This window comes from Bombyx mandarina, chromosome 07 (assembly GCF_030267445.1).
Source record: "Bombyx mandarina strain Sakado chromosome 07, ASM3026744v2".
NCBI lineage: Eukaryota > Metazoa > Arthropoda > Insecta > Lepidoptera > Bombycidae > Bombyx > Bombyx mandarina.
Window position 1 is genome coordinate 612,219 of NC_143214.1, and position 25,758 is coordinate 637,976.

Genomic DNA, 25,758 nt, shown 5'->3' on the forward strand with positions numbered 1-25,758 from the left:
CTCAGTAGGTCGCGTTTCCGATCCAGTGGTGGATTCTGCGAAGCACTGCTCTTGCTAGGGCCAGTGTTAGCAACACTCCCGGTTTGAGCCCCGTGAGCTCACCTAATAGTTCGGTGAATCTAGAATAACCGCTAGAGGTTACTAGAATAGGCAGGAAAATATAAAAATGCGGACTCAAGACTTCCTACCGCGAGTAATGACGCAAGTTATGATTTTGCGCGTTTGATTTTTATTAGACGTTATTCCTGCAACGCGGAGTTCGATACGTATTTCATTGGAAAAATTCGAACATCGGTGCATCGCTACATGGGACTGCACCGGACGTCTTATCCTTTAGAGTAGTTTAGAGTATAGGCCATGACGAATAAAAAAACAACTTTAGCTCTGTTATCAAAAGAAAAGCCGACAAACGGTGTAAGAAAAGGGATACGCCGACACACGGTTTTTTATTGTATAATAAAAAATCAATCACAATGAAAAACTATTTATTTGTCGTTCAAATTCACTATCTTTATAATATAATTATTACAATCTACTTACTCTAGACATCACTCGCCGAAATCGTCTAAAACTAATTTAATTACAAAATTTGGCTCCAATTTACAATAATCTTATATCAACGTGCCTATGTTTATTGAAGAAATGATAACTCGAAATAACCTCTTAGCAAACATCACAATGTTATTATTATGCAGACACTTAAACTTTACTTGAGTTAAAAGATTTATGATTACAAACTTTTGTTAACAATTTTTTTCAAATATCTCGATCTAGAGTAGGGTTGCCACCCGTACTTTACAATAAAATATTATAATTTATGTGAAGAATAAAGTACACGAAAGTATTTTATTTGGAATCAGTTGGTTTCTTTGGGATTTTGAAAAGTTTAGTCATATGTTTATATTTTCGCCACTCGCCAACGCCACATTACCTAAGCACTCGTTTTTATAACAAAAAATTCTGAACGCAACTTAACCTCAAATATCAAAAATGTCACTGTCATTAATTGTCAATTTTTTTTGTTTAATCTGTTGAATTATAATAAAAAATTTCTTTATACAATAAATAATAACCAATGTACTTTACCTGTAAAAAAGAAGGTGGCAACCCTAATCTAGAGACACGCGCGCCGCCACAAATGGCAATGGTGTAGTGTGGTACTGGAGACGTCGAGGACTGACCCAGAGGAAGACCTACCAGTCCATACCGTAGTCAACAATCAAATTACTACGACACGGGACATGAAATAAATAAAATTGCTTCAAATCGGTCGCCCCTTAATCTGCCGCCCAAGGCTGGAGCATACTCCGCCTGAGGGTAAGTCAGCCACTGGACGGACGGTGAGACCGGGGAGCGCTCGTTTGATATAACTCGGATAATGACGTTTTAGTTGACACGACCACTAGAAACTTTGGTAATAATCAACGAAAATTTAAAATTTGTAACCGTATAAATTAGCCTTTCCCAAAGTGGGCGATAACGCGTCCTTGTGGGCGCTGCGATACTAAAGGGGGGCAGTAAGAGACCCATAAAAAAAAATGGGGGTGTTGTGTAGAGGCTTGGTAGGCTATTTGTAATTTCATCTAGGAGGACTCTTAGACACCGGCTGAGCTCTCACTATAGTGGTTTTAAGTAGGTTAAAAAAAGGGGCGCTAAAAAATTATTTATTCCCAAAGTGGGCAGTAGACAAAATAAGTTTGGGAACCCCTTTATACTATAAATTATAAAATATTTGTGGGAGAAAGAATTAACGCCCGCAACAATCTATCACGTATAACATATTATGTTAGTACCTATTCTTCTTAAAATTTTCTTTTAATTAAAAATTTTTAAAGGCTTTTTTGGATCATGTCGTTTTTATACGTATAAGGAACTTATTCGTAATCGCAAACCAACAAAAATGATATGTTTAATACAAAGTTTGTAAGGTACCTATGTATGTACTTATTTACACACTAACTAATTAAAAAATTCATTTATTTCAATTCGTATACTTTTCAGATTAAAGTACATAGTCAGAAAAAAATATATCCATCTAAGTAAATTCTAATTCTACATCTCAGTAAAACTATAGTGAGTATAATATTGAATTATTGTTTGTATATTTAATTTGAAATGTTTGTACTTTTAATTGTTAGTAAATCAGATTCCGTGCTTGAGACGGGAGCGTGTCAGCCACTGACAACGGCCCGCCTGATGGTAATGGGTCACCAAACCACTAAGAGCTATCCTATTGAATTTCATATCACGGTAAGTGAATACGTGAGCTGACGAACATTGAGAATGGACATATTATAGTCTTCTCGCATTAAAACTGTGTAATCTCAAAACTTACTAATTTTACAGGAGAGTGTTTTAAAGGTTTAACATGTAATATTTTTAATATTAATCATATTTGCAACATTTATTTTTTACTAATTACATTTAGGTCTTTTAAAGTAAGACAAAATTATTTATTTATTTTGTTACTAGTAATCAAAACATTAAACGTTAACGTCAAAACGTTAAACATCTTAAGATTGAAGCTCATGGGTGATGGTGGTCACGACCCTCAGACATGAGGAACACGATTCGAGGAGGAATCAAAACATAAGTAAAGTAAAAAAAGGTAAAGTAACTACGCTCTTTGGACAGTATTTATGAGAAAAACACCAAAATGCTGATACCAAATGATTTCGCATATTAATTCAATTTCGAATATTTTTTGGAAATTGTACACTTTTAATGCGAAAAGACGATATGTACCTTATGATACTGCTAATGTGCCCACGGTCAATGTCTAAAATATCTCCGGACATCATCTGCAGCAGCAAAAACTAAAGTCAACATTTGTGACAACTGCTTACTATTAATGTTTTTACGTGTAATGTTTTTCGTGGAAATTAAGTGTTAGCAAAACGCCCGTCGAAGGTGGGACGGTAATGATATAAGCCAGCGAGTCGGTCAGCAAGTCTATTGCCTAAATGAACGTTATTCGATGAGAATTACGAAGCGATTAAAGTAAGCTCTTAAATATAAGTATAGTATGCGCGCGAGTTCATGTCCATCGGGGCCAGAGGAGACGCGCTGTCCCCCCCACCTTCGCCCGCCTCCCCGCATTCGTCTGACGTCGAGTGTTGTCCTTGACGGTTGTGACGCGCGCTTATCGATATCGAAAATTTACGCTAACGCTATTGTGTTATTTCATTGTGAGTAAACCATGACTACTCCGCTTCCAACAAGTTCAGGTAGAAAAAAACCAATTGAAAAAATATACTGATTCTGATTTTGATCTGCCGGTTGTCTTTTCATCTGATAAGTGATTGAATTGAAATTAAATAAATAAAATCTCTATTAGAAATAAATAAGTAATTACTTATCACATTTATTTTCTTTCATAATTTGCAAAATTACCTTATGCTACATTAAACCGAATTGACAGCTGTTGACTAAATCGGTAGTTATTATCGACATTACCATAATTAACTAGGTCACAGCACTACCGCATTCCTCAGGATGGACATGAACTCGCGCGTCTACTGTAGACGTTAACGAATATTGCACACGATTTCAATCGACTACACTATATAGTGTGGTTAGTGCGAGTTTTTAACGTTTTCGATAGCGTAAAAGTTAGCTCATATTTGTATACAGTTGGAACAGCGCCCCTAGCGGCAAACGTAGGCAAACGATCCAACTCCATACAAATATGGGCTAACTTTTACGCTATCGAGAACGTTAAAAAACTCGCACTAAGCACATAGGCCCGCTCACAAGAGGCAGACGCACGCGACCCTAAAGCCTGGCATACGCATGCTACCTAGCAGCAAACAAGCATGCTTTTCTAGTAGCATGTATATTCCAGGCCTAATATTAACCTTCGAGCGCCTTGTCATTGGAACTCGAAAAGCAACACTAAAGTACACAAACATCTGTGGGGCGAGCTGACGGGCGGGAGGGGTGGTGGGGGGACCGCTTCGGCCCAGGAATCAAAGAAATCAAAGGATATCAAAGAATCAAAGATACAAAAAATACCGGCTCCGCTCCAGCTGAACCAAGACCTGGCACCAATCCTAGTTTTGATCTAATAGATGGAATATTTTACCCCAAGATTAAATTATTACAATTATTAACCTGTATTTTTTGTTGTAATAAATATATAAATAAATACATATTATGTTGTTTTTAAAACCTTAATAACATTATGACACAGAGTGAATACTATTTTTGCATGTAAGTGTACCATGCGCAAATTTTCCCCGATTACGTCAACTAATGTTCTAGAAGTTTGCCGGGTGTTGTACCGAGATTGGCTGCATTTATAATAATTAAAAATCACAATACTTAGTTACACAAAACAATACTAGATGGCGCTAAATTAAATTTTAAAGAAAACTTACGGAAATTTGGTAAATATGTCAAAAATCTGTAGAAATCAGATCAGATCGAGCCAATATCATGTCCAATTTAAAGTTACATTGTCGCTGCACCAGGTACTAGTGTGGTTGAAGAAAGGAAAAGACATACGTATTGTAGTCTTGTTACTGTTCGAAAGATGGCGCTGTTAATTTAATATTAACTTAAAACTCGTTAATTCGATTCACGCACCGTTTCGTTCTAATCGCATATAAAAGAAAGAGACAAAACTATTGTATCAGTTACATTCGCAAAATGTTAATTTTATTGAAATAAAATACTTTTATCTTTAAACAGGCCGACTAATTTAAGCAGCAGTATTATGATTACAGACATTAACTTAAAGTGGCGTATTCAATCAGGTCGTATGTTTTTTAAAGGATTACTTAGAAAAATATGATTTTAACTGAACTAATTTTAATAATCGGTTGGAACGCTTAAAAAAAACATATTTTTGTTTGTTTACGAAATACTGTAAAGTATTCTCTCGTTCCTAATGTGCGTAACATTACGATTAATAATAAAATTAAATATGAGTTAGTCAACCTTGCATCAAAACCTTTGGTAAATCTAATTATTTATTTTTTTGCTAAAATGCCTCGTTTGTTTGAATTACGTTCCACTTGCCACATCTAACGCGAGTATTCCAATTTAACACAATGGTTGTTAAATAACTGCAGTGTGCTTAGTGCAAGTTTTAAAAAAAATTGTATGGAGTTAGAACAGCGCCCCTAGCGGCAAACGTAGGCAAACTTTCCGACTCCATACAAATATGAGTTAGCTTTAACGCTATCGAGAACGTCATAGACCACTGAGTTTCTCGCCGGATCTTCTCAGTGGGTCGCGATTCCGATCCGGTGGTAGATTCTGCGAAGCACGGCTCTTGCTAGGGCCAGTGTTAGCAACACTCCGGTTTGAGCTCCGTGAGCTCACCTACATGTTAGGGTGAAGCTGAAATAGCCTCTCAAGGCTATCAGAATAGGCAGGAAAAAAAAGAGAACGTTTAAAAGCTCGCTCCAAGCACACCGGACATCCCGAGTCACGACTACATCTCGACGTCTCGACTGATGCTGTCGAAGCTCATCTCACTGACCTCGTCGGGACTAAAGCTCTTCACGGAGACGCCCCCTCCACCCGAGAGGTCAGTGCTCGATAATTTATTCGTTATTTTAGTTATCGTTATTCTACTCTCAATATCGTTATCACATAATGTTTCTAATAGCACACCCTTTTCCGCTTTCCTCGGCCTCACTTCCACTGTTTTGATGCTCTTGAGTTTCTCGGTGAGTTTCGCGCAAGTCTTTTTGGACATGTCGACGGCGGCGGCGTCTTTCTCGTCCGTCTTTCTCTCGTCTGGTTTGTTCTGCTGTTTTATTTCGGCGACTTCGGCGTTCGTTACGTTGTCTTTCTTCTTCCATTTCGTTCTTCTGTTCTGGAACCAGATCTTGACCTGGAATCAGAGAAGAACGGGTGTGAATGTTATTTTTTTTTGTGATAAGTTTAAAATTCGGATAGTCGTGTTTATGAGTGCTGTTATATTTTTAGTGTATCGATCCTTAAAAGGATAATGAGAGCATAGGGTTACTTTTTTGTTAGTCGATCAGTCAGATACTTAAAAGCGTTTTTTACTGAATCATTTTATGTGTATCGAGATGAAATTGGTATTTTGATCCTGGTCTACGGCGGAAAGGAATCTCAAAATTCTCAGTTGAAATAATCACTACATAGTATAAAACAAAGTCGCTTTCTCTGTCCCTATGTATGCTTAAATCTTTAAAACCACGCAACAGATTTTGATGCGGTTTTTTTTAATAGATAGAGTGATTGAAGAGGAAGGTTTATATGTATAATAACATCCATTAAATAGTGGAGGAATCAATAATAAATTACAATTTCCGAAGCGAAGCGAGGGCGGGTCGCTAGTCAATAGATATAGTCATATCGAGAGGTGAAAGGCCATTTTGTTTAAGCGATATTTCACTTAATAAACTACATTTATCTTTGTAATTAAAGATGCTTTTTATTTGAAGTTGCATTAACAGTTCCATATTTTTAATTGAACTTCACTTAAGTTTACTCCGTGAAAATAGCTGAAGAAGTGTTTTTGTTTTCATAGTTTTTCCAAATGTTAAGTCTTTAAATGGCTCTTTTGTAATTTAGCAAAAATGTCGCTTGATCCAAATAATCTTTTATCCCTCGATATTATGTCACTATATCCTACAGAGCACTTCTCATTCTGACTGATGATTTTTTTCAGGAAGCAAGATTTTATTATTGAAATATATGAAACCGTTTCAAAATAGTACGTTTATAATCACTGACACATATAAAATACATTTGTATCATAGGTACATTACAACTTTAGATTTACTGATAACGCGTCCACTGTTAAATCGAAAATGAATGAAAAACAAATTTTTTCGACCGCAAATTTAAATTTGTTTCTCTAAGTTTCTTTTAAATATTTTATGACTTTTAAGTTGTCTTATATTGTCTTCAGATGTTTTATTATAATAAAATTTGAAAAATAATACGAATCGAAATGAGATGATGAGATTTTTTTATCAGAAGTGATATTCAATGCTTATTTTCTATATCGATAATGGTGGGTTATTTTATCATATTATGATATTTGTAAAATTGCATAAATTTGGGAACATCCAGAAAAAATACAGAATACAAACTTCTCTGTGACAGAGTCCATACAGTTTCATTAAGTTCTGACTGCTTTAGGTTTTAACTCAAATTCAAATTCAAATTCAAAAATATCCACACAATACAAAACCAATGTAAGTACTGGATGGTAGCTTAGTCTCATGTATGAAGAGCCTTAGCTAACGCACGAACCCCAAGCTCTTATTCGGGTTTCCGTTAATCATTGTGAACCGGATAAGAGTCATTTTCGTTCTCTAACACTAAAATAATTACTGCCTTTCCAGAATTTACATTTATTTTTTTATTGCTTAAATGGGTGGATGAGCTCTCAGCCCACCTGGTGTTAAGTGGTTACTGGAGCCCATAGACATCTACAACGTAACTGCGCCACCCACCTTGAGATATAAGATCTAAGGTCTCAGTATAGTTACAACGGCTACCCCACCCTTCAAACCGAAACGCATTACTGCTTCACGGCAGAAACAAGCAGGGCGGCGGTATCTACCCGTGCGGACTCACAAGAGCTCCTACCACCAGTAACTACGCAAATTATAATTTTGCGGGTTTCACTTTTATTACACGATGTTATTCCTTCACAATGGAAGTCAATCGTGAACATTCGTTAAGTACGTATTTCATTAGAAAAATTGGTACCCGCCTGCGGGATTCGAACATCGGTGCATCGCTTTAACACGAATGCACCGGACGTCTTATCTTTTAGGCCACGACGACTTTCCAAGGCATTTGGAAAACTTTAACTGTTACGAATCTGAATTAGGGCTTTCTCATTAGCAGAACGCTAAAAGCGGGTCCCTAACTGGATTTAACTGAAACAAAGCCGGTAAACAATCGACAGAACAATATCGCCGCGGTCCCAGCGCTGTGGCCCCTCGCGGTCGCGGCAGATCGATCGGCAATTAACTGTTTGTTAACCAATACACAAACTTGTCATACACACACAAACATACCTATCATCTACACGGGGCGGGATCGAGGGCACTCTGAGGGGTCTCGGAGTCCCGGTGCATTTCACCTGCAAATTTCATCTGTTGCTCTCTAATGTGAGCGGTATCTAATGATCTGTTTGTAAAGTTATCGATATTTGTGCTAACTAATGCAATAATTACACACAGGACACCAAACTTCACTAGTGGTAGGACCTCTCGTGAGCCCGCACGTGAAGGTACCAACACCGCGCCTATTTCTGCCGTGAAGCAGTAATGCGTTTCGGTTTGAAGGGTGGGGCAGCCGTTGTAACTATACTGAGACCTTAGAACTCATATCTCAAGGTGAGTGGCGGTATTTACGTTGTAGACGTCTATGGGCTCCAGTAACCACGAGGTGGGCTGGGAGCTCGTCCACCCTTCTAAGCAATAAAAAAAACACGGCCCTTTTTTTTCTATTTAAGCTGATGGTCTAAAGAGACCATGTCACTGACCGTGTCAGCGTCATCAGGCTAGGGGACACGGCTCTGCATTGTCGATCTAGAAGAACACGCCAGAGTATTATTGCCAGCGTATCGTCAAAGGTAAAACTAACTAATTTACTACAGATTGGACAACAATAATGTTCAGATTACGCCTCGAGCTGGGCATGAGTGTTCACCTTGTGAGTTTTAAGATGTTAGGCACCTTCTATTCCCAGCGTTAGATCAGAATGACGGTACCATATTAGGCAATTTATACCGTAGATGCCATTTGTAAGCAGCGTCTTGGCTCTGCCTCTGGCATTGCCGAAGTCCATGGGCGACGGTAACTACTCATCATCAGGAGGGCCGTATGCACGTCTGCCTACAAGGGCAATAAATAAATAAAAATAATAATGCATTACCGTTACAAAGACACATACTTCGTAAATCTGATAATGATAGAACAATTTGAAGTATTTAAAACTCACACGGATAGCCGGATAGCCTGTTAGCAGTGTAGAATAACTTCCATATTATTGTAGAGGCGATAGGTGCCCACATCATATGAATGAGCTACCAATGTAATAATTATAGTTTTATGGTTATGAAGTGATTATCGGTAAACGTGTATCAATGTGTTTCGTACGCATCTGATGCATTATCTTTATAGCAAATCGTTAAAACCGTGATGGGTAAAACGAAGATAAAATAGTGTTTAAGCAAACAAACAATTTGGTTTTAGGCAGCTTTTAGAATATTAAGCACATTTGTTTCAAAGACAAAGCTTGCGCTCTATAATCCGTTACTGTCTGTTTGGTATTTAGTATCCAGAATATCTTGACAAGTTTTAGGTTTCTGTAATTTAATTATTATTATTTTGAATCCATTCCAAAATATACCCTGCAGTTGCCCAGTTAAAATCGTTCAACATAAAATATAATGCTAACTTTTAAAACGTGAACATCTTTGAATGCTCCCACGTACCTCTGATGCGACTACTGAGAAGAAGTGTGAGCATTTTAAAAAGTGAGGCGATTTAGACAAGCCCGCCGGACGGGTTTTCCTGGTTTTTATCATGAATATGGCCGTTTTCAGACGGGTCTTAGTACCTATAGAATATACTTATGTATTTACAAATAAATTAAAATAGTTTTGCTGTAATTTTTTTTATTGCTAAAATCGAGCGAGCTCACAGCCCACGTCACAGCCCACCTGTTAAGTTAAGTGGTTACCGGAGCCCATAGACATCTGCAACGTAAATGCGCCACTCACCTTGAGATATAACTTCGAAGATCTCAGTATGGTTACAACGTGTACAGTATGGTTACGCATTGACGCCTTTGAGATGTGGTGCTGGAGAAAGATGCTGCGTATTCCGTGGACAGCATTTCGGACAAACGTATCAATTTTGCAAGAACTCAAAACTCCTCGCAGCTGTCATCCGAGTGTCTTCGCAGAGTCCTTGAATGCTTTAGTCACATTGCACGGAAGGATGGTAGCAATCTCGAGAGGCTCATCGTGACTGGTAAGGTAGATGGGAAAAAACCTCGGGGGCGCAGCCCAATACGTTGATCCGACCAGATCCGCACCGCTCTTAATTCCACGTTTCACAACGCCATCCACACCGCCAGAGACAAGAATAGATGGAGAAAGATCGTGCGTGCGAAGGTCATACAAAAGGGTGGTCACGACCCTCAGCAATTAGGAATACGACGCAAGGAGGAATAGTTACAACGTCTGCCCCACCCTTCAAACCGAAACGCATTACTGCTTCACGGCAGAAATAGGCAGGGTGGTGGTACCTATCCGTGCGGACTCACAAGAGGTCCTACCACCAGTAAAATAAAAATAAAATATGATGAAGATGTGTCATCTCACACGCGCGTACTATTACCACTAGTAATAGTTTGTCGTACATTGAGATGTACACGCACGCAACACATATGTCCATTTGCATATGATAACATGCCTTCATTAGCCGGCCGGTCGTGCATCATGGCCACAATGCTTCCCGGGGCTTCCGTGTAATTGCCTCGCAAATTAATCCGACTAACATGTCACATTTGACTCGGCGCACTTGTGTTTGTAATCATCTCTAAGGTTGGAATTATCAAAGACTAAATATGTATCGCAGCTTTAGAATTGAAGTGGCTTCACTAACACATTTAAAGAAATGAGTTGTATATTTCGAACCACTTATGAACATGCATTCTATTGGGTTATAAAATTAAATTTTTAAAACTAAAAATTAATTTTAATTTTCGTCTAGAAAAGGCAAAACTACACTTTCCGTCGCTGTTCAGTTTCTGAACGTCCAAATGTCAGCTAGCGACATCCGCCATGACACTTTTTCTCATTCAAATCCGGCCGCCAAAAGCGACGCATCAATTTTATATTTATTTTATATTAAGTCTTTGTTATATAGGGACAAATAAAGATCTCAAAACAATAAATACAGTCCACGCTCATTTACCACAACGCAACACTAATTTTTAAATAAATCGCATTTTTTTTCCTACCTGTGCTGGTAGCCTTGAGAGGCTATATCAGCGTTACCGGACGAGGTGAGCTCGCGGGGCTCAAACCTGGCGGAGTTCCTAACACTGAACCTAACAAGAGCAGTGCTTTGCAAAACGCATACTTTAAACTTTAAGGTATTTTCGTTAAGGCTTAAACTATTAAAATAAAAAAATAAAAAAATTACAATTCATCAATTACATTTTTAGCGTTTACCACAAAACAAGAATTTTGGTTTAAATCACTTTAATTCTAAAGTTGCGATATCTGTAAAACAGTTTAGTGGTGGTTATGAGCTCGCACTATCCTGTCTATTTTATATTTATATTTCTGGAAGTCCAGAGAAGGTTTAAAAGTTAGATAAATATGAAAATGCTCGGAATTAAATAAAAATAACAATTTTGTTTTTTCCTTTGATCTGTCCCCTTATCGATTAAGGCACTAGGAAGTCTGCCGAGTCAGCTTATAAATTTAGCACTTATAAATTTTGACCGATCTACGACGCATTTAACATCAGGCGGGCTGTAACCTCATCTAGGTACAAGATAAACAAAATATATGATAATTATAAATTATAAGTATATGTTGCTTGTACCAGAGAGTAGCTTAAACATCACAATGCAATCCGCAAGCAAACATGAACGTAATTATTATTGATTGCGCATTAGTAACGCGCGAACGAGACGGCTGTTGTCGACAGGCACGCACTTGGATATCCGTCATGTGGGTCAAATGAAATTTGATTTTTAATATAAAAAATATTTTATCGCGTTTGGGGTAATACTTTTAGGGGTAAGGGTAAGACTTTCAGAAGTCGTCGTGGCCTAACAGATAAGATGTCCGGTGCATTCGTCCGGAGCGATGCACCGGTGTTAGAATCTCAGGCGGGTACCATTTTTTCTAATGAAATACGTACTCAACAAATGTTCACGATTGACTTCCACGGTGAAGGAATCACGTCGTGTAATGAAAATCAAACTCGCAAAATTCTAATTTGCGTAATTACTGGTGGTAGGACCTCTTGTGAGTCCGCGTGGGTACCACCAGCCTGCCTATTTCTACCGTGAAGCAGTAATGCATTTCGGTTTAAAAGGTGGGGCAGCCGTTGCAACTATACTTGAGACCTTAGAACTTATATCTCAAGGTGGGTGGCGCATTTACGATGTGGATGGCTATAGGCTCCAGTAACAACTTAACACCAGGTGGGCTGTGAGCTCGTCCACCCATCTAAGCAATAAAAAAAATTAGATCAAAGGGTACTTATAGCGTGTAACGGAACTTGTGTTGTGCATGCTGATGTAAAACTTCCTTTTTTTTCCTTAGTAAGGTATTACGTATCAAGGTTTGAGGCTATATTATGTAAGACTTTTTTTTATAAAACAAAGTAATCTGATTTATATCCCTTAAATTGTTTTAGGTATGAAAACCTTTTATATTCCATGAGTTGAATATAACTATTGTAGAATAGTAGCAGTAGAAGTGCACAGCTGTCATGAAGAAAGTCATTATTCAAGAAACCATTTATAAAAGGTCTCCTTTTTTTTTCAAATAAATCTCCTAGTCAAAGTCAAGTCACAAGGTGGGTTAGTCTATATTTCCTGGCTAAAATTGTAGGTACTTTATATTTAATTCCTCAATAATAGTAAATTTTCCCATCCGTATTCGTAATGAGTGTAACTAAGGCAGTACTGCTATTGAAAACATCTGAATTGACACCGGTCAATGGAAAACAAAACGAGATGTTTCCGCGGCCAAGAACCAATTTTGATTGAATCAAATAATAAGCTGTATTAAGTAAAACAACACGTTAAGGACTGCTTAAACTACAATATTGTTAATATTGTGTTTATTGTTAGATTTGTATCGAATCCGTCCCTGTAAGCAAAACGAGACGCAACGCATTCGTGTTACATGTGACATGTCAAAGGCTAATTGCACAATCGACTAAACGATAGTTCATACCGATCGTAAATCGATTTCCATCTAGATCGTTACCGCAACTCGATATCGACCTTTGAGATTCAACTGAGTTCGATTAACTTTAAGCATTCTAGATTAATTCGTTTTTCATAGTTGAACATCTTTAAAGGATTTTTTGTGTTTGTGAAATTTATGTGGGATTTGATATTTAGATTGTCTTTGAAAGCAGACCATGCAGCTCACCTGATGGTGATTGGTTACTGTTGCGCACAGAACAGTCTCAAGCCTCGTTTGAAAGACACGTCATATCACCCACAGTGTTTTTTTTTTTTTATAACATCTAAGAGGCAAACGAGCAAGACGGGTCACCTGATGGTAAGTGATTCACCGCCGCCCACGGTCACCAGCGACGCCAGTGCGTTGCCTACCCTTCAGGTAAGAATATGCTCTTTTCTTGAATAACCCAATGTCGCAGTTGTTGGGGAAGACCGCTGATGGCAACGAATTCCAGAGATTTACTGTGTATAGAGAAAACAAATTCCTGAGCCAGATAATACGTGGCATTATGGATGAAGGTAATTAATCTAATTGTAATTAATGTACATTTATTGTTTTGTTGTATATTAATTGTCATAATAAGTCTTAGCAATATACATTAAAGTGATTCAGATCGACTAGTTGCTCCGATGTGCCAAAATTAAAGATATTATTCAGCAACATACTTGACCGAAGATAATTCCGGTCTTCAATTTATTTGTGCTGTTTATTTTCGGTCCCACCCCCGGGCGCCGCTGTAAGGAGATAACTCTTTTGTCCTTTACTATGTGACCTTTACATGTGAAAAGGTGAAAGTGTATATTCTATTAACAGGTTATTGCTTTGTTGAATTGGCTAATTATAATAGTATTGATGTCATTTTTAGTAATCATTCGGCTTCTTCTGCAAGCGTCTCTTAACTTTATACCTTTCTACCTGAGCTTGAAGACTCAATGGTATTGTCTATTTGGTTCGGTTAGAGACGCTTCATACTAGCAATAAATAGGGTTGTCATATCCATTACATATTAACACACTTTTTTATTAGGTATTCCTTCATAGTTTATTGCTTATATGGGTGGACGAGCTCACAGCCCACCTGGTGTTAAGTGGTTACTGGAGCCCATAGACATCTACAACGTAAATGCGCCACTCACCTTGAGATATAAGTTCTAAGGTCTCAAGTATAGTTACAACGGCTGCCCCACCATTCAAACCGAAACGCATTACTGCTTCACGGTAGAAATAGGCAGGGTGGTGGTGCCTACCCGCGCCGACTCTCAAGAGGTCCTACCACCAGTAAATGTTTATGAAATGCTAAAAAATACTAATGGTTTAATTTGTGGCGGTTAAACTTAATGTTTGAGATTACAAACAAAAACACAATTTTATCTAATAATCACAGAGATACCTAATATAACGTTCATTTCTGAAGCTTTGGAATACAAACGTACAGTCTGTGTACAATCAATATAAGCTACACCGCTTTGTTCGCGGGAGAGATCTCGACATGAACCTAATAGAGACCGACAATGTAGAGATGGGGTAATACTAATTCGTATTTATATCGATATATATTTTTATATACCGATATTTTTAGTTCGATTAGGTATAGATTTAATATTAATTGTTAGATTGGCGACATAATTCATCGATGTATTTTTCAATTTTCATGTTTACTGAAATTAACACACATATCACGAAATTCGATTCAGGACTATGTCCAAATTATATTATCAGAAGAAAATGTTCGAGTGTTTATTGTCATAAATAATACCTCCACCTCCTCTTCAAAATATCTCCTATGCGAGTCTACTTATGATTGATTTACATATAAACAAGGATAAAATAACAGAATCGATAAGATACTAAGTACGTCACTAAAGTTATCCAAGTCGGCGGCGATCGAGGCCGATGACTAAGCTCCGTTAATCTAACAATTATTCATTGAAGATACCCCAGCTCGTCGAACTAATCAACTACATCCGTCCCTTTCGCATCTCAGCGAACGACAGAGACAAAATGCTTGACCTTTATAGAATATTCATTATTGTTGTCTATAGAGCCGCACTGGTTCATTGACGCTCTACATATTTGTCTCAAAATTGTCTAGCGTTATAACGTCTGAAAGGGCGGAATTATCGTGCAATCTACAATAATAAAAATAGCTGTAATAGAATATTTGACTGTTCCATAGAAAACTTTTAACTAAAATACTTACTTGTAGTAGGTACGATAGAGAGAGAACGATCGTATTCGTAACGTCCTGTAATATAAATTAAACCTGCAAAATTATAATTTGCTTAATTACTGGTCGTAGGACCTTTTGTGAGTCCGCCCGGGTAGTTACCACCACCCCGCCTATTTGTACCGTATAATAACAGTAAATTTATTGCAGTTATCACTCACGTCTGTCTCAAAATCCTGTAAAATACCAGCTGGCTGAGCGAGAGCGAGATAGAGAGAGAGAGGGAGAGAGAGAGAGGCCGCCTCGATCGTGCTTACTTCACTATTTCAATATATTCTCTTTATTGAACACTATGTGTCGAAAATTACAAACACACGTAGCAGTTATAAGTAAGAATCGCATAGCTCGTATCCTAAAGGAGTGCAAGATCAAAGCTCCCGGGAGTCTACCTCACGACAGCCTGTGACTGCGATTCTAAATTGTAACACGGAGTTAGAACGAATAGAAATATCTACTGCCTGCAACAGAAATTATTTTCAAATATATTCGACTTTTCAGGTATTATGTGTACACTTTGACACGTGGTCACAGTTCGATTGGTTCAAAGCAATTATTAAAGCCACAGCCGAAGCCCAAGTCGTGATATCTGCGGAGGTTGGGTGGGTACTTATTAACATCATTTAGTTGTACGAACGTTGTCTATTTTTTTTTTTATAGCTTCGATGGGCCACCCTGCCTATATAACCGAAACGCATTACTGCTTCACGGCAGTAATAGGCATGGTGGTGGTACCTATCCGTGCGGACTCACAAGACGTCCTACCACAAGTAAATGTCTAATTTGATCTGTCTAATTTAAAAACATACATGGTTTTTTAAATTCCGGTACTTAGTTCTTTTCAGGCATGTGTTCTTTGGTCATTTTCAATTTGATGAAGTATTGGACGAGTTTAATTAGTAATTACGAACGGCGCTTATTAAAGAAAGAGAAATTGTTTAACGATTTTTAGTTTATTTTCAATCGTAACTAAAGTATAATATTTAAAAACTAACATTTTCTGTTGTTGCGTCTTGTGCTTGTCAAATATTTAAAGTTTGTAATCGAATTTCTATTAACATCAATTGCCAACACTTCATCGAACACAGAGACAAAGAAACTATGGAACAAATGAACAATTTAGTAGATAAAACTGACAGAAAAATAGAACAAGCAACGTTTCCTTAGCTAATCGCTTAATATTTTCTCCAACATTGTCGCTTCCATATTCAATAGATCGATGACACTCAACAATATGCCGGTATCTGCAACGCGCAGTTTTTGGCACACGCCCGCCTCGCCTTGGCACCAAACCAATGATACATTTAAACTTCTATTAAATAATACTTCGCATAATAGTGTGACGGGGCTAAGTGGCAGGTTTACAATCGCCGGAGTGGTTAAATACCGTTTATATTTAGTCATTTTAATGTTCTTATACCGTTTGTAATTAGGCTGCGATGCTGTTGGTGAATAGGTATTTGAACGTTGTTGTGTTATTTGCTGAAAGTACAAAAAAATACCGTATTCACAAAGAATACTTCATTCGCTGATTTTTTTTTGTAAGATACTCAAGCCTGTGTTATTTAAATAAAAAAATACCATAGTTTATTTATTTCTGAGTAGATTTAGTTTTAAGCTTTGCACCTAATCGAGTCTCTGAGAAGAAGGGTGAAACTACTATACTCATTACTTATAATAGAAACCTGCTGATTTTGAGCTAATAATTTTTTTATTGTTTAGATGTGTGAACGAGCTCACAGCCCACCTGGTGTTAAATGGTTACTGGAGCTCATAGACATCTACAACGTAAATGCGCCACCCACCTTAAGATATAAGTTCTAAGGTCTCAGTATAGTTACAACGGCTACTCCACCCTTCAAACCAAAACGCATTGCTGCTTCACGGCAGAAATAGGCGGGGTGCTGGTACCTACCTACCGTGCGTACTCACAAGAGGTCCAACCAACAGTAATTACGCAAATTATAATTTTGCGGGTTTGATTGTTATTACACGATGTTATTCCTTCACCGTGGAAGTCAATCGTGAACATTTGTTACGTACGTATTTCATTAGAAAAATTAGTACCCGCCTGCAGGATTTGAACACCGTTGCATCATCAGATATGAATGCACCGGACGTCTTATCCTTTAAGCCACGACGACTACTATAATTTGATGCAGTAATTAAGTTGCCGTGGCCTAAAGAATAAGACGCCCAGTGCACTTGTATCGAATTATGCCAGTGTTCAAACCCCGCAGACAGACCCGATAAAAGAAAAACATCGTTTCAAAAAAAACTGAAACCCGCCAAAGAGAAAATATACATTTGTAATAAACAAATGAATATCAGCTTCCATCCTCGAGTTTTCCCGAGCGATGACAAGAATGTTCAAACGATAGATAATTATAATAGTATTACGCAATGGGCTGCGGTATTGTCACTCCTGACATTGCCGATGCCCACTTCCTATGAGATGGTACACTTTTGCCCAAGAAATCAATACAAAATCTAATCAAATGTTAAGCAATCACTCATTCTCGGTATAGAGAATGAGAGAGAGAATAAAATATGCCTGCTTCCCTTATAAAAATCCGACAATAAAACCGACATCCGGAAGCCGAAACATTTCCACTGGTGAAACTGTTTCTATTTATTATGTTTTATGGTGTATCCTTCAATAGATTGCACTGTAGCATCCATTTTATGTCGCACATCAATGGCGCCGACTCGCTCGTGTTTTAATGTGACATTTTATGAACAGCTTCCCACTGTATCGCATAACACAACGGACATCAATCATGACATTAAAAGGATCATTAAACATAATCAACCATTTGCCAAACAAAACAGCAATTAGGTAGCTCATTGAATTGCTAGTGTGCGCGTGGGCAGCTCGCCTCCGATTGGCGGGAAACGAGTCGGCCGTTAGAAATCCGGCTCTGTGGTTGGTCAGCGCGGTATCAACGCGCATTTTGGCAACGAATCAAGGGGCGGAGTTTGTATTTCGAATGAAAAATGTTTCGATTTTCGTTCATCCGCCATTTGTAAAACGGTGAAAGTTATTGACGCGTCTGTTGAGGTCGTGTTGATAAATAACATTCATTTCCACATGTTGTATATTTCCAGTTTCTTGTTACGGGCTTGGAGTGTAGACGTGGGCCTCATTGCGTCCTATCCATTGCTTAATTTGACATCACTTTCAAATTTCTCGAACGGATTTTTTTAAATGTTTCAAACCTACCTAAGATATTTATATATTTTTTACAAGAAAATATCATTGACATTATTTTCCAACTGTTTATTTGCATATCGTTTGGAACCTCTGGATCTGCGGAAGGCCTTCGATTCCCTCTGTGTTTTGTATCGTATGTTCCATGGGAAGTGCTCTGAGGAATTGCTTAAGATACCATCATCTCATTTTTATCATCGCACCACCCGCCACCGGAGTAGGTTTCATCCATTCTACCTGGAGCCACTGTGTTCATCCAGTGCGTTTCCAGAGATCTTTTTGCCACGTACCATGCGGCTTTGGAATGAGCTCCCCTCCACGGTGTTTCCCGAGCGCTATGACATGTTCTTCTTCAAATGAGGCTTGTGGAGAGTATTAAACGGTAGGTAGTGGCTTGGCTCTACTCCTGGCATTGCTGACGTCCATGAGCGACGGTAACCACTCACCATCAGGTGGACCATGTGCTGGTCTGCCTATACGACAGCAAAAAAAAAGTCTGTCAACGGTCTAAGACCAAATATGTGGATAGACCAGCTAAGTATACCTAAGTGCTAATTCTTAATTTTAGAAAGGAGATAATACACTTTCATTTATTAGATATTTGGATATTACCTACATATTCATAAATCAAACAACCCTTGCCGTTTTTATATATGTATAAACGACATTCACCTTGAGACATTTGCTCCGAGTCTCCTTTATTGGTATTTTGCTACGATTATCCCAAACATCACCCTGGAACTTCTGCAGCTAGGCAGTAATGGGAATGGTTAATGGTGGTACCTACTCGTGCCACTAGCGAACGACACATGAGGCATACCTGCCAGCAATACCGTCTTTACTATAAGGGCACACGGGGCCCATGCCCAGGGCCCCCATTCTCAGGGGGCCCCGAAGGACCGACAATTTGGTTACCAATTGTAGTCGAGAGTGGTCATTTTCGCAGCTTAAGAGAATAAAAAATTAATTGCGAACAACAATGTTACAAGAACGGCTGAGTAATTTGTCAATTATGGGCATAGAAAGTGATAGGTATCCTTAAAAAAATTGACTTTAAAGATAGAATGGAATATTTTGCTCAACAGAAATCCCGAAAGAAACCATTATCGTAATCGTAACCAAAAACCCAGCAGTATTCTAATATAACTAATATTATTATATCATACTGTATTTGATTACCTATAATAAATGGTCATACTCAGTAAAAAAATGTTAGTATAATTCGCTTTTTTAATTTCCAAAAGGGCCTCAAATTCTTGTGTGCCCAAGGACCCCAGCCTAGTTTAAGACGTCCCTGCCTGCCAGTAAGTCTAAACGTGGTTGTGTAAAATTTGATACATTCAAATTTAACAGGTGCGACATGGTAACATCGCGATTGAATTTAATTAACTGCATTAAATTCTACATCAAGTTTTTTCACGAATACAAAGCTAAGTTTTAATTTGCAGTAGGTGCTATTTTAAAACTGAATTTAAAAGTCTAGTAAAAGAGAAATCGTATGAAAAAGCTTCAGGTGTTAATTGGCTAATTACGCCTAATTAAACAGAGCTTACGTGTCTCGCATAAGCTTTCTAATAAACTAGATGGCCAGATAAACCGGAGTGCGCACTTACGTGACTTCCTAAGGTCTCTAAATAAGGCGGCGCGCGCAGACGGCCGACCGCACGCGTTGATATTGTCAGCCGACGGAAAGTGTGCGGAAGATACCGAGATCAAATTGATCAATTACATTATTTTTTCGATATACATATAATGATATCGAGTACTTCAGAATAAATAAACAATAAAAGACTTAATTGCGTTTTCTGTTATATGTATTTCTGTTTTTTACTGGTGGTAGGAGCTCTTGTGAGTCCGCACGGGTAGGTACTACCACCCTGCCAATTTTTTCCGTGAAGCAGTATTGCGTTTCGGTTTTTTTTTTGTGGGCAGGTCAGGTGACAGGACAGGACAGGACAGGCAAGACAGGACAGACAGGACAGGACAGGTGGGCGAGCAAAGGCTCAGCCAGGAGGGGTGGGATTTGCTAACAGCTTTATTTTTTATATATATTATATTTGCCCGAGCGCTTCCGAAGGAGACCTAAGGCTTTCGGTTGCGGCAGCCGTTGTACTATTAAAATTGAGACCTTAGAACTCATGCCTCGAGGTGAATGGCGGCAGTTACGTTGTAGATGTCTATGGGCTCCGGTAAGCACTTAGCACCAGGTGGGCCGTGAACTCGTCCACCCATCTAAGCTGTAAAAAAGTGTGGACGCTTTCATTATTTTTGTTATTTCTTAGATACCTAGTTAGTTATAACAACGTAAATGTCTCCATTAATTTTAAGACATGATGTTTAAAGATGTATAAGACAACAGCTGCCCCATCTTTTAAGCCGAAACTGCTTCACGAAATAGGCAGGGCGGTATCTACCCGTGTGGGTTCATAAAACGCGCTACCACCAGTAAAACAAATATATGAGGGAAACTGACAACATATTAGAGATTATTAAGAGCCTGATCTTACTAATATATCTCAATACTCGATACTGCGCAATATTTACCAGTGATTCAAAGCTGTTTTACGATTTGATTTCTTGACTAAAACGAATAAAGGAAAACATTATAAAACTTAAGCTTTGGTTTTGCCCCGAACTCATCGACAATTTTTTTATTGCTTAAATGATTAGACGAGCTCACAGCTCACCTGGTGCTAAGTGGTTACTGGAGCCCATAGACATCTACAATCATCCACCATAACCACCCATCTTGTGATATAAGTTCTAAGGTCTCAGTATAGTTAGTATATATATCAGTATAGTATAATTACGGCATAATAGAAGGTTAGTAGGTACCTACATGTTATAATTATTTTCATTAACTACTCCATTAAATGAGGTAATATCTGTATATGTTTCACACAGAGCGCAGTCGCCTCGTCACTAGCGAGACCACCACGGGAGCGAGCGCCGACATTTGCATAAAAACGTCCCGACACGAGCCTTAATTGATTGTCCCCGGGTACGGTCGCCGACAAAAGCTCTAACGAATAAATTAATAAAACGCCTCTAATTAGAACCTTCCAATTAATGGTACGGTTGCTTGTTTTAATCCTTCGCTTTTAAATCGTTTTCGATTTAATCGCTTTTTTGTTTGTTTTATTTTTAAACTATCTTTAGATTTTATTTGCGAGCATACTAGTGGTTATTTTTAATGAAGTTTATCGACTGTCTTTAAAATCATGCTTCGGTTTGTAACTTTACTTTGTCGATGTCGATTTGAGGAGTGCTATTACGGGGAGTTAATAGTTTGAAAATTAAATCACATCGCTTACCTGTATAGTCTAAATTTTTTAGGTGGTAGTAGTGGTAGTAGCAGTATTAGGTTTTGTAATCCTACCGTTAAAATTTAAAACATTTTGAATCTTAAAGCTATGATTATATCCATAACACTGGAGTACTCCTGCCTTATCTATATGAGTCTTTCTGTGGTAGTACCTCGTAATGCAAACCTACTTCTGATATTTCAGAATATCCCTATTAAGAGTACTAATTGAAACAGCTTTTGTATTTTTTCTGGACGTTCTACATATAGAAAAGCAAGCCATGCGTTTCTCGATGATTCTTCTCAGTGACGAAGCTGAATTCTGAATCGATGGTATAGTCATTACGATTTAAAAACGCCTATGTAATGTACAATTCGATTTTGATTCGTCAAAAGAAAGATGTAAATGAAGGCGTCCACATGACTGAATATTACGTATAATTAGATAGTGACCACAATATTCAGAACCGAGGACGGATTATTAAGCACGTTTAAAATAGAATATAATACAAATAAATAAAAAAGTTTTTTTATTTTATTTAAACCGTTTGATAAATTAATAAGTATGTCATATCTTTTTATACATGTTACACTTATGTAAACAGGCGCCCAAAACCATACTCGGTTTATAAAACGGAAAACATATATAATTTTTAAATATTGTAAAGATTGTTGTTGTAACCAGTACAAGAACACTTGACTGTCGCAAAGTCAACGCAGCTCTGTTGGGCTCGGCACACTCGAGCGATTTAATTGTCGCTCGCTACTGGTCGCAAGTGTAACTGCGCTTTATCTTTGTTATTCTATTATTTAATTGTTTATGTTAAGAGTTCTTTTTTAATTGGCGATATAAATAAATTACCTTTTGTAATTTTGAAACCCAAAACCCTTATGCAATGAGTATCTCTATTAACTTATTACATAAAACTGGACATATTTATATTTTACAGTTTCCGTTAATCAATTCACGATTTCAAATCGAACCTTAAAAATCTTTGAGGTCGTCATGGTTCAAAGGGCATGTCGCATCGCGAAATATTATTACGCCTGCCTGGTGTAATCATATTAGGCGATGCGGCTAGGTATGCCTGTTCAAATCTCACAAGCCAATTTTTATAACGAAGCTTGTACTCTGGACATGTTATTTACACTATTCACCAACAAAGACAAGGAAGATTAATGTACCTAATAAAAATCAAAGCCGCATAATTAATCGAGTAATTAGTGACGGTAGGGCTTACTGCACGTCCGCAAGGGTTAAGTACCTACAAGAGTTGCGATTTAAAGGGCGAAACAGCTTTTATATTACTGAATTGTGATCGAGCTGTTCAACCTCACGTATTGAGATGAGTGATGGCAATCACGTTCTGATGATTCGATAATCACTTAACACCAGGTGGGCCTTAAGAATATACAACCATTTAAGCAGTAAAAATTTGTTTTAAGCGAAGTTCACTGTCCGTCTGCTGGTAGGTGGTGCCCTAAACACGTCTTTACGGATCCTCCCGATCCATTAAAGGTGCTTTTAGGTACCACAAGCACCGATCACCGTCCTCGCCGAACCCGTCGCTTGCGACGAAGAGCTCGATGGGTAAATTAACCCACAGACACAGCCCACTGAGTTTCTCGCCGGATCTTCCCAGTGGGTCGCGTTTCCGATCCGTTGGTAGATTCTGCGAAGCACTGCTCTTGTTAGGGCCAGTGTTAGCAAAACTCCGGTTTGGGCCCCGTGAGCTCACCTACACGTCAAGGACAAGCTGAAATAGCATCTCAAGGCTATCAGCATAGATAGGAAAAAAAAGGTAGGTGACTACCGAAAGTGGACGACTTCGAATAAGGTATGTTTACAATCAAAAATCTTTTGTTACGTTAAAATTTATTGAAATTCAATTCATAATGCTAGGAATTTTCGAGATTATAGCTAGTAAAAAAGATAAGCTGTCACAGCAGCAGCGATAAGTTGCTATAAGTTTGCCAGCCGTTGGATTTCTTCAAATCCACGTGCCAAATCCCAAGCCCGCGATCTCTCGCAAGATGGGCATTCGTCACCATCGCATCGCAATCGGTAAAACTGAGCGAAGCACATATATACATATACAGTTTCCCGCACCGCAGTATGTTTTACTCCAAGTATGCAATCACAATGCATTCCTGTCATACATACATTAGATATTATTGCGACCAAGTTGACCGCAGACCACAAGCGGTATTTAGACAACATGCCTATATCACAAGACGGATTAAGGTGCGCTTAGTAATGTTAGTGACTTCGATTGTTTTGAGTATAAAGATTCTACTAGTTATTATTATACTATTCGATTATTTTTTTCGTGCTTTATTACCTAACATGATTTGTAATCAGTTTGGTGAATGACGCTAACACGGTTATTGTTCTCGTCGAACCCGTCACTTGGGACGAAGGGCTCGGCGAGTAAATTACAGACACAGCCCACTGAGTTTCTCGCCGGATCTTCTCAGTGGGTCGCGTTTCCGATCCGGTGGTAGATTCTGCGAAGCACTGCTCTCTTGTTAGGGTTAGTGTTAGCAACGTCGTCAGGTTTGATCCCGTGAGCTCACCTACCAGTTAAGGCTACGCTAAAATGGTCTCTCAAGACCAATAGCTTAAGTAGGAAAAAAAAAAGACGGTAACCTTGTGACATGTTAATGAGGTTGATGTCTCAAGTATAATGTTTATGTAATCACCTGTATGTAACTAAAATGTATGTTTCCTCCACAATACGTTTTGTTACCGGTATATAAATTGTCGTAGCCCGTTCTGTGGTCAATCCTTTAATAGCCTTTTACGAGGAGAAAAGCTATACTCATATCCACCACATCCGTTCGTGTAACGTTTTTTTAAATACATTATTACTAACAGTGATAAAAAGCTGCCAATATAACAGTCAAAACATCCAAATCGACCCTTTCATAAACTAACAATGCTAACAATTATTAATTAAGCACTCGAAAAATGTCACCCCATAGAGCTATGGCGCGGAGTGTTTACCCTGGGGGTTGAGCTTTCTATTTAATTGTCCGGGAAAATAATTGGACTTAATTATGTCTTTGTATTATTTTTTTGATTTTACTGTTTCGCCGGTAATTGTTTAACCTATTCCAGAGGTATGTGATTCAACGAGTGTTAGAAGGCATATATAAGAAGTGGTATATACATATGAACGACGATATTTTCTGAATGCTACTTTCATTGCGAGAAAAGTGAATTACATTTTCAGAATCTGTCATAGAAGTAGTGCAAGATATGCAAGAAATACAGCGTGTTTACATTAAAACAATATAATTAACTATAGTCGAGGACTTTTTGGCGGGAACGCGAGGAGTCAAGTTGTGTGATTTGCTTTATTTTGTCTATTAAGTGTTTCTTCAGGTGTAATATCTGTGAAGGTGCATAAATGTGGGAAAATGAAACAAATCCGCTAGACGTAACTTCTCGGAATCCTCCAAAAAGTCCACTGAAAAAAATCTCAGTAAATGACCACCATTTTACTGAGATTATATATTTCATCCTATATCATCTCATCTAATTTCATTGAATTTCATCCAAGTTGATTAATGTCCCAAATTACTCATCTTCATTTCATTTCATTTCAATTAAAAAAGACATGACTTAAAGGTCTCAGTTACCAGGTCATAAAATCCGTTAAAAAAAACTATAGTCGATTGCGTAAAGGACAAGACGCGGGATGTACTCGTATCGCGCGATGCGAATGTGTTGAAGGACTACAATCATTTTTAAACAGGCTTTTATTGGCTTAACCTTATCCATTGGTCTATGTGTCTTCTTGTAACGTAATTTTCATCGAGATCGCGACGTGCAATTACCTTGAAAATTTGCTCATGACGCAAGGACCGATGACTGTACAAAAATGTAATTAGATTAGCTTGATATCCTGACATACCTTTTGTGTATGTTACAGGGAGTGATGGCAGTACAAAAATGCTATTAAATTACCCTGGCATCCTGACACAGAACATCCGGATCAAAATGCAAACAGACACAAATAAACTAAAGCTCGAAGGACTGAATTCACGCGCCCATCACAGCTA

General features: G+C 38.1%; 1 protein-coding gene across 1 annotated transcript in view; it reads right to left on the minus strand.

Moving 5' to 3' along the window:
* Positions 1-468: 468 nt before the first annotated feature.
* LOC114250745 (uncharacterized) overlaps positions 469-25,758 on the minus strand; it is an 82,128-nt gene continuing 56,838 nt past the window's right edge. The window contains exon 4 of the mRNA XM_028184736.2: positions 469-5,845. Within this exon, the coding sequence (XP_028040537.2) occupies positions 5,441-5,845 (405 nt within the window). The 3' untranslated portion in view covers positions 469-5,440. The remainder of the gene's footprint in view (positions 5,846-25,758) is intronic.